A 10691-nucleotide genomic window follows, 5' to 3' on the forward strand; every position below is an offset into this window, starting at 1 on the left:
TAAGCCTATATTACAAACTTGCTGTAATGTGTCATTTGAATTTCTTTAACCAGATTCAGATCGAAAAATTCAACGTTGTCGAAGTAAAATATAAATGAAATAGAATTGAACGAATATTTTAATCTCTTGAATTCTTGCACAGGTTTGAATTTGATTACACAGGAACAATCAAATGATTAACTGGATAAATATAACTGTAATAGTTTTATTGAAGGGCACGCCAAAACTGGTGGAAATTTACATTTCGGAGCAGGTTATATTGTATTCGCAAGAATTAGTTACGAAACGAAAATTGCCACGCCTATCAGTCTGTGTTACTGTTGCATTTCTTTACCATATATAGGGGGAAAATGAAAAAAAACACAATTATTACGATTTCAAAGCACTGCGGAGATTTTAACATTCAAGAAACATCCTTAATTGTCTAATAAAGTTAAAACTACTGTAGACGCCAAATTTGGAGTGCCTTTAGCGCCCATACCAGGTGTAATTCTTAGATGGTCGATCTGATTTTGTCACTCCAATGCAAAAAGACTCGTATAACAGTACAAGTTGATGTCGTTTATTGTCAGGTAAATATAGGTGTACGAAGATAGGTCGGTACGATGTTAAAAGTACGAGAATACGACAGTACGTGATTACGTCAATACGTGGATACGGTTTTCTAAATAAAACAAACAAACAATATTACCACAAATAATGTGCCGGCAAGACATTAACTAAACAAAATTGTACACATTAGAACTGAACTTAACAGGTTAACGCAGGTTTACGCCAGTAAAATTACAGTTGATAACAGCTGATTACAAAAGTGGTCATTATAAAACACGGTACAACCGAAATATTCCCTAAATATAAAAACAAACTGAAATACGTACTTGACAGTGTAGCTTTCAGCTTACAAACAATCGACAGTTAATGAAATTAAGTTAATGTTATTAAATCTAAATATATTGAAAATACAATTTAAAACCTTGGGACTACAAATCTGCAATCAGACAACGAAAACCTCGCACCACAAATCTGCAATCCCACAGTCCTGAGAAGGTCGAATCAAGGTCCTGAAGCAGCGCGCGCAGCGAACGCGCACGGGGTATTATGATGTACGAAGATACGTCGGTACGATGTTAGAAGTACGAGAATACGACAGTACGTGATTACGTCAATACGTGGACACGGTTTTCTAAATAAAACAAACAAACAATAATTACAACAAATAATGTGCCGGCAAGGCATTAACTAAACAAAATTGTACACATTAGAACTGAACTTAACAGGTGAACTCCAGTAAAATAACAGTTGCGGCTGATTACAAAAGTGGTCATTATGAAACACGGTACAACCGAAATATTTCCTAAATATAAAAACAAACTGAAATACGTACTTGACAGTGTAGCTTTCAGCTTACAAACAATCGACAGTTAATGAAATTAAGTTAATGTTATTAAATCTAAATATATTAAAAATACAATTTAAAACCTTGGGACTACAAATCTACAACCAGACAACGAAAACCTCGCACCACAAATCTGCAATCCTACAGTCCTGAGAAGGTCGAATCAAGGTCCTGAAGCAGAGCGCGCAGCGAACGCGCACGGGGTATTATGATGTCACAATCACTAAAATATGTGAACGTATGTATCACCAGCGTCTCCAGTGGTAAACAACAAAAAATATAATAAAGCGAATGAGGCAGTTTCATTCCGGCCCCTTAGAAACTGAGAATTTGCCATCCAAAAATTTGAAATTTCTACACACTCGAAAACAAAATCACAAAATTTGAAAACGAAATTGATCTCACATACACACAACTCAACTAACGGAATGGGTTTCGCACACAACTCAATCAGAGTCACTTGCACCAATGACATTTAACAACATGATGCGCAACTTCGGCATTTTTGTCCGAAGATCGTATTCGATAGCACGCTCCAATGCACATACTTGACGAGACGAAAACGAGCGGATGTGTGCTGCTTTCAAGGCGTAGCACAAATGGTGTTCGTGCCTGCTTTGACAGTTGTTGTCGATTTTAATGATATTTTGGAAAATTGAAGGTAAAAAGAAATCGGAAAAAGGTAAGGTAAATTTTATTGTTGTATATCACACCCGGACATAGCACTGTTAAGTACATGGGAAAGCCAGCTTTTGTCAAATACTACGAAGTTATCAAATCAATACGGTACGTAGTTGCCCATTTGCCGAAATTGCATATTTACTTACCCTTTATGGTTTCAAATAGTTCATGCACCTCCGTTTAGATTTTTCTAATCAGTGTAGAAATATATACTCATTGCTGTAGCATACTATTGCTCATTCACTTTTATTTGCGTATTGAATCAAAGGGTTAACAAGTTCACCTAACATTTCACTCATACCGGTCTATATTGTATAGTATGATCTCTCAAGTATTTAGAGCCACGAATGCTTGTAATTTTCTGACTAAACCCTTTTATTAGTTGATTTATATACCAAATTCAGTAAAACATTTTTTACATTAAACATGAGATATTGGATTTATTAGCTTTTCCATTCTAAGTCATATAGACTGCTTTATTTATTCTTAACGAAAATTAATAAATCTCCTCTCTTTCTTCAGATGTGAAAGTTGTGGACAAACCTGTCTAAGCATTGTGAGACTCCTGCAGCACAAGAGGCAATAGCAAAAATAGTAAGTATATTAATCAAAAAAATAGGCCGACATAAAGCAAAACTTTCAACTATTCGTCTAATCTCAATTTCCTATTATTTATTCACAGGACAACTGTAGCAGAAGGGGAGATATCAGAAGAAGTCTGGCGACATATCAGTGACAGTGTGATTCCAAGAAATATAATTAGAATACTCCATAAATGTTTGCAATAGAAGAACAACCTATGAAGGCATGCAAAAGCATTTGACCCTCCGGTAGAGTTGTGTATGGCCCCTACATCCTGCAAGGCTTGAGGAAAATAACTAAAAATTCCAATGCGTAAGATTGCATAAGCGGTCTTCTTTGTGAAAAAGCACAAAACATGCCAGGCATACTTAAAACAGCTTTGAAAAATGAGGATTACGGGTCACTACACCTATGTTATATTTGGTTCATCAACTTTTGGTAGTACTATAGAAAAAATTCAGGAAAGGGTATAACCATGATTCATGATAAAATACTGGTATATATTTTGGACAACTTCAATCTAGACCAAACTCGCGGCCCCAGAGAACTTCCAGTGCGGCCTCGAAAGCTTAACAATAATTGTAAAAGTATTTTGGAAGTTTTTTTTATCGGCGCGGCGGTGTGGCTCAACGGGCTAAGCGTTAGGAATACGCTCGCCACCGCACCTCTAATTACTCTGCGTGGGTTCGCAGGTTCGAATCCTATGCAGGGATGGTTATGTGCGAGAGGATTGCTGGACTCCTCGCCGTCGTTGGGTGGTTCACGTAACCGCTGGTCGGTTACGGCTTCCTCCACCACCAAGTCCATGCTTCCGAAAACAAACAATACAGTAAAACTAATCCCATACCCGACTTGGAATGGTAACCGGACGAGAGGCCGTGGTTCGCCATATGGATAAGCCGTCTTATCGGCTTTCCTCTCCCCCGGGATAAATATGTAAAATCCTATCCTATCCTAAATGTAACAGATTTTTCAAACTTTTTGAAGTGAAATTGAATATTCACACAGAAAACAATTTACTAAAAGTAGTTTTAAAAAATTAAATTTTTTTGTTCACATTTTAACCCATTGAGGAATACACATCAAGCTAGCAAAAGAATACTTGAATAAAACACTTGAGTTATTAAATTAAACGCAAAGTACATGAAGAAGGTGGCATTTTCGAAGAAAATGGGAGTTGCAATATTTCTGCATTTCACAAAATTCTCTGAAGCACAATGTTCAATTTGTCATATTTCCATCAGTACAATGAAAAACACAATAAGCTCAGCAGTCAATATGACAAATTCGAAGACCAACTTCGAACAGAAAATTTCCATGTGTTTGTATATTAAATATAATTATACATTTTATTTGTTACTAAATATCAATAATAATTCAAGCAATCGTATGCCATGCAATGTGGCGCGAAATGTCTTGTCGAAAAAATCTGTCATTTGTTTTTCTGATCTATACATGAAATGATAAAAGTAACTTTTTTGCATTACTGGAATTAATTAAACATTCGCAAAGATCCAGATTAACCCATGATCATGTGACCTCGTTAGTTAGAGTTGGTACTATAAAATTATTTCATCCTGGCTTTAGTATGCTGGTGACACAAAAAAGATGCCAAACGTCAGGACAAATGTAATTAAAAAACATTGAGTTTATATTGTAGTATTTTTGTTAATTTTAGGTTCATATATTTAGATTAAGGCATTTTTTTAGTGTATGTATTATTCTTTCCTTATCCAAAGCTTGTTCAAAAATGATTTTGATGGTTGTACATAAAATTTCATGATTTTTTGTAATAAATACAGTAACTTGCAATAATAGTGGAATGCAAATATTAACATGAAATTGCATTTGAAATTAAAGAAAATAATAAAACTTAATCCAACTGTTTAGTTGCATCCTAATATATGTCACAAACTAAAACTATCTTAAAAATATCTTTCAAGTATACATTATCAAAAACTGTTTGCGGCACTTTTTACAATTACAACTGATCTATTCTAGACAATTCAATCATTGCTTTGGGAAATAATATCACTTCAATTACATTGAAAAAAAATTTGCCGTATTAAATACAAAATCGTTGCTATCATAAAGGTAAACCAATTTATCCACTGGGAATATATTGGCGTTCACAAAGCAATGGAGGCAAAATTGAGAGTTCATGGGCTATGAACTTTTGTTCTTTTCTTTGTCTTGAACTTTTCATACTCCACAGCCCCTATTAATTTTTTTTTATATATGGTCATACATATCTTTAACTTGTATTTTCTGTAATGATGTATTATCTCAATGTGTCAAACTTTTAATTAGTGTGCATATTTTGCTTCCAGATGACATAAATGTATTGTCTTGTTTATTACCTCAGCTTGGAGTATTGACAAGAAAAAGGTGCCAGTAAATTCTTTGTTATAATCAGAATTCACAATTAATAGGAATTATAAACATCCACCAATCAATGAGAATTACATGTGAAATTCCTCACAATAAATTTGTCTAATAATGTCTAATAAATTCACCTACTAAAGCAAGTTCGATAGGTGCAAACTTTGTGTTATGGAATTGTATCACAGCACCGTTAAGAGAAGTAAAAACAGTTTTGCTGTTTTGTATGACACCCTCTTTAAATGAAATTTCAATGTTTAAGCGCAAACATTAAAATTACTAACTTTGAACTTTGTCATTATCTGCAAAATGTCCCACACAAATCTTTACTCTATCGCGTTTGTAATCTTCTCTGATAAAAAAAAAGTCTATGATGTCCAGAATTACTCTTTACAGCTTGTATGTCATTCCAGCTTTCCAAGTGAGCAAAACTTCTTAGATATAGAGATTATTTTTTTTCGTTACAGGCGCAAAAAGGCAGGTACTAAACGTAAAGAGGACGCCGATTAGCAAAAGCAAGCGGAAAACGGTCGCGAAAGGCGACGAGAAATATGTGCATTGGAGCGTATCATGAAATACAATCTTTCGCATGTAGTCTTATGGAGTGACGTCAGAGTTGCCTATCATGTTGTTTAATGTCATTGCTTGCACACAGAAGAATTAATTTAGTTATGGGCCTATCTAAGATTGAATGGTTGGTTTGCACCGTAGCAGAACGTACACGGCCTTTGTTGTCGGAAATCGTTCCAATGATACCCAACAACCATGCATTTCTTGGCAAATTTTCATCCATCACAAGTACAACATCATTCTTAGCTAAATTCCTTTGAACTTTGTTCCATTTTTGTCTTGTTCGAAGCAGAGGAAGGTATTCTCGTCTCCATCTTTTCCAAAACACATCAGTTAAGTATAATACTTGTTTCCATCTCTTACGAACATACAAGTCTTTAGCATCAAATACCCCTGGAGGAAGTATCGGTTCTTCTTTCAACAACAACAAATTGTTTGGGCTCAAGGGTGTCAAATCTTTTGGGTCATTGGATCCAGTTGCTATTGGTCTTCCATTCACTATGGATTCACATTCACACATAAGTGTAATTAAACTTTCATCAGTTAATTTTTGTTCTCTGCAAATAGCATTGAATACTTTCCTAATTGTTCTAATTTGTCTTTCAAATACTCCGCCATGATGAGAAGCAGCCGGAGTTTGAAACAGCCACTTGATGTTCTTTTGCAGCAAAAATCTATGCATTTGATTTTGATTCCAAGACTTGATAGCATTTCTCAATTCTTGTTCTCCAGAGACAAAATTTGTTCCATTATCTGATCTTATTTCAACTACTTGTCCTCTTCTTGAAATGAATCTTCTGAGTTACATTATAAATGCACATGTATCTAAGCTATGCGCAATCTCAACATGTACAGCACGAGTCACGAGTCACAAGTGAAAATAACACCATATCTTTTTACTTCGCTTCGTCCTTGACGAACAAGAAATGGACCGAAACAGTCAAGAGCGACAAAAGAGAAAGGTGGCTTGTATGGTATTAATCGATCTTCTGGGAGGTCGGCCATCAATTAAGATTCAGGTGCTCGCTGTCTCTTGCGACAAGATATACAGTTGTTAAGAATCTTTAGTGTCATGGCATTTGCTTTTATAATCCAGAATTTTTGAACATATCCAGAACATACTCTCTTCCACTATGGCCTGTAACTTGAAGGAAATGTTTAATTATTAAATTAGCAATAGGACTCTTGTTTGGAATTATAATAGGATGTTTTGTGTCATATTCAAGACTTGATGCTCCAATTCTTCCATCTACACGGAGAAGACCTTCTTTCATAATAGGATGCAATTTACACAATGGACTTGATTTTGGCAATTGTTCACCTTTGGCCAATACATTAATTTCCTTTGAATAATGTTTCAATTTTTTTTATTTTATTATTTCGAATTCTGCCAAGTTCACCTCCTCAACAGATAAAAATCTAATATTTCCACTCCCCAAGTTGCAAGAAACATCCTCTCTGACTTTGGAAAGCAGTGCACGCTTGTAACGTAAAACCCATGCTACAATCTTCTTCATTTTAAACCAATTTGAATATTTTGAAGTGACTTGGTCTAATACAGTAGGTATATCTGTATTCAGAGCAAAACACATCTGTGAATGTGGACTCTGCTTTTTAAATTCCAAATCTTTATCATCTATTGAATACAGAAAATCTGGTTGTTCAGGCCATTCTTCCTGGCTTTTCCATAAAAAATCTGGTCCAAATTTCCATCGTGGGTAGTGTAAAAAATCATCAGCAGACATACCTCTGGAAGCAACATCTGCAGGGTTTAATTTGGAAGGTACATAGTACCATCGATTCACATCAGAAACTTCTTTAATTACATTCACTCTGTTTGCAACAAAAGTTTTCAGGACAAATATGCCAAATATCATAATACGGTGGTGCTATCCGTCCAAAATATATATGCATCAATTGGGAGCTTGAGTTCTTTACGAAAGAATTTTTCATTTCGTGCAGATATTGTTGCTGCACATAACTCCAACCTGGGAATCGTTGAGCCTCAGCACCATAAGACTTTTCAGATGCATCAGAAAAGTGATGAATCTGTATTTCTTTGGTTTCACCGAAATTAGAAGGTAAAAAACATCTTGGAATATTGAAATCTTTCAACTTGGATAATTCTAATATCCATTTTAGCCATTCCTGTACACATTCTGAAGAAATTGGATCATTCCATCCTAGCTTCTTCCTGCACAATCCTTGCATAAGGACCTTCATAGGTTGAATGACCGGCTGGCCAATGCCAAGAGGGTCAAATATTGAGTTCACAACACCCAACATACCACGTCGGATAGCTGGTCGTTCAGTGTATTAGTACTGAAACTTAATGTATCTTCATTTGCGTTCCATATCATGACAAGTGCTCGCTCAACAGGCAATTCATCTATAGAGATATCCAAACGTTTTGCTTTCTTTGATCGGTGAGCTTCTGGAATTGAGGCCAATACTTCACGGTCATTGCACACCCATTTCGTCACTTCAAAACCACCTCTAGCAGCAATTTCAGTTACACTCTTTATATGTTGGAGGGCACTAGCAGCATCCGGTTTGGAATCACAAAAATCATCAACAAAATGAATCATTAGTTGCATCAATCACGCTTTGTTCAAAATCATCTTTGTTATCTCTTGCAGTTTGCCTCAAAGCGAAGTTGCAACAACTTGGAGAGCACACAGTTTCAAAGAGAAAAACCGACATTCTATAAATTTTCATGGGTAAAGTGATGTCACCATTTTTCCACCAGAAGAAACAAAGGAAATTTCTATCACATTCTTTCACCTTCACCTGATGAAACATGGACCGTATATCCCCTTGAACAGCTACAATATTTTTGCGAAAGCGGGACAAAACTCTAACTAAATTGTTTGTTAAATCCGGCCCCTATAACAGGATGTCATTAAATGAAATTCCTTCCGATTTTGCTGAGCAGTCAAATACAACCCTTAATGTTTTCTTCTTTGGATGACGAACTCCATGGTGGCTGAGGTACCAAGTCCTTCCTTCTTCTTCATTGGTATTCAGAACTTCTTCTGCATACCCCATTGTTATCATATTTGCAACAAAATCCTTGTTATTTGAGTGCAATTCAACATCAGGATTCTTCAATGGTAAACCTATTTCGTAGTGTCCATCATTTCTGAGCTTAATTGACTTACTAACTTTGTCAAGAAAAACTTGTTGAATTGGTGAAACTTCATCTTTTTCATCAATTGCAGAAGCAACAACATCTGCACACATTTGGCACAAAGGATTTAGTTGAGATTTGGTGAAATATGTACAATTTTTGCTATTTCCATTTTTCGCGGGGCAGTTAACCATCCACCCGGCAATTGTTCTTGATGCAAAACAATTGTTTGGGCCATAAATCACTTCCAATGGTTTATGCAAACCAAGATTATTTTTCCCAATCAAGAGCTCCACATCACATTCTGCTTTGGGTATCACAATACCATTAAATTCTTTAAATTGATCAAGATCACTTTATGTAGGGATATCTGTTTGATCAACACCTATTTGATCGATTGAAAACAAGGGATTTAACCTTACATATTTTGACTTCTCGAAATCTGCCAATTCGAGGTTCTCTATAACAGTGCATTGCTTGTGTTCAACAGTATTATTTATAGTACGAATGTTCAGATTTGAAACTGGTTCATTGACCTTTAATTTATTCATTAGCGAATTACTTATAAAAGAGCAAGTCGATCCATTGTCAAAGAATGCATTGGTTATAACAGCATTTCTTCTTCCAGCTATGCGTACCCTAACAGGTACAACATTGAGCAAAATCTTTTGTTCGTCACAGGCATTTAGGAATGCATTAAATTTGGTTTCAGACGCTTGTGTCCTATAATCATTATGGATTTGTGTAGTACTTTCATGACTACTTGATGTAGGAACTTTTATTGGTTCCTTATCCGGAGGATGAAGAAGTGTTGTGTGTTTTCTTCTGCAGTTTGCATTTTTGCAAGGGTTGTTTCGTTTACATTCCCTGACCCAATGTCCAGATAATAAACATGAAAAACACAACTTTTGCTTTTTCACAAACTCCAATATTTTATCATACGTCATGCCTCGAAATTCATCGCATTGATTCAAGTAATGATCTCCATCACATTTTACACATCTGCGTACAGGTCTATTATTATGAACTGTAGTTGCAGATGAGGATTTGTATGGCCTCGAGCCTTTTGCGGGAATAATTTGTTTTGAAGTATTAAAATCGATAGAGGGAACATTGCATACTTCTCTGGTTTTCTTACGGACGTAATCAGCAAGATCCTCTATTGTTAGGTCTTTTTTACTTATTTGTAGTACATTGTCCATCTTTGATAACCATCCAGATCTCCATTCAGGCGGCATTCTTAAAGCTATTTTTTTCTATGATCATGAGGGCAACATTTTTGTATTCAACCCATATCAACGTAATTTTGCATGACATGATTTCTGCTGAATACACAGTTAACGATTCTTTATTACTCAAATTCAGTCAAGGACCATTTGCTATGGAATTAATGCAGGATTCGCCAACTTGAAATTTCTGACCATAAGTTTCTTCAAGTAATCGAATAGCTTTATCATAGCTATCTGTTCTGTGCTGGCATCCTAACCAAAGCACGAGCAGGGCCTTTTGTATATTGAAGAAGATAAACTAGTTTGTGCTTTGGATTTTATAATCTGCTACCAATTACGGTTTCAAAAATATCAATGAAATCTCTATATTCACCTGCATCACCACAAAATACAGGGGGTTCAGACGGTGGCAAACCTAAAATTTGAGGCACATATATAACTTGCAGGTTGGCTGCTTGTTGTATAGGTATATTGTCATTCTGTGCATTAGCAGTACTTGGATGACTGCCCACAATAGGATTTTGAATCGAGCCAATATTAACTGAGCGCATTGCCTCTGCATTTTCAATTCTGCCAGGATTATCTATTAGTGTTGGTAATGTATGGTTCATATTAACAGCTGAACTAGTCATATGCAATGGAATAGTATTCAATGAAGTTGGAATGTTGGTTAATATTTTACTGTGGTTCGTTCCAGCCCCAGTGTAAATGGCATTGCTCT

The 10691-nt window shown here is 35.6% G+C and overlaps 1 protein-coding gene and 2 long non-coding RNA genes across 4 annotated transcripts; 1 reads left to right on the forward strand and 2 right to left on the reverse strand.

Moving 5' to 3' along the window:
- Positions 1–530: 530 nt before the first annotated feature.
- Positions 531–1812, reverse strand: LOC144424580 (uncharacterized). Of its 2 annotated transcripts, none has more exons than XR_013476809.1 (3): positions 1385–1728; positions 974–1183; positions 531–664 (listed from the first exon to the last, which is right to left on the reverse strand). It is a non-coding gene; the product is annotated as an uncharacterized LOC144424580 (long non-coding RNA). The 2 variants fall into 2 exon arrangements; XR_013476808.1 differs by having other exon boundaries at positions 532–664; positions 879–1183; positions 1385–1812.
- A 27-nt stretch (positions 1813–1839) lies between these two features.
- On the forward strand, positions 1840–3644 carry LOC144424582 (uncharacterized). The gene is made up of 3 exons (XR_013476811.1): positions 1840–2078; positions 2600–2671; positions 2760–3644. It is a non-coding gene; the product is annotated as an uncharacterized LOC144424582 (long non-coding RNA).
- A 210-nt stretch (positions 3645–3854) lies between these two features.
- LOC144424456 (uncharacterized) lies at positions 3855–7897 on the reverse strand. Its single transcript, XM_078113796.1, has 5 exons — positions 7600–7897; positions 7012–7247; positions 6734–6954; positions 5748–6393; positions 3855–3866 (listed from the first exon to the last, which is right to left on the reverse strand). Exons 1-5 carry the CDS (start codon positions 7895–7897, stop codon positions 3855–3857), a joined length of 1413 nt encoding a protein of 470 aa, XP_077969922.1.
- Positions 7898–10691: the final 2794 nt, after the last annotated feature.

The sequence above is a fragment of the Styela clava genome, chromosome 6 (genome assembly GCF_964204865.1).
Source record: "Styela clava chromosome 6, kaStyClav1.hap1.2, whole genome shotgun sequence".
In the NCBI taxonomy this organism is placed as follows: Eukaryota; Metazoa; Chordata; class Ascidiacea; order Stolidobranchia; family Styelidae; genus Styela; species Styela clava.

Coding starts and splice junctions, on each gene's coding strand:
- LOC144424456 (XM_078113796.1), bottom strand. CDS start 7,897: ATGTTGGGTGTTGTGAACTCAATATTTGACCCTCTTGGCATTGGCCAG. Junction 6,955..7,011: donor GATTTTTATCTGTTGAGGAG/GTGAACTTGGCA, acceptor CATTATTCAAAG/GAAATTAATGTATTGGCCAA. Junction 6,394..6,733: donor ACAGGCCATAGTGGAAGAGA/GTATGTTCTGGA, acceptor ATTCATTTCAAG/AAGAGGACAAGTAGTTGAAA.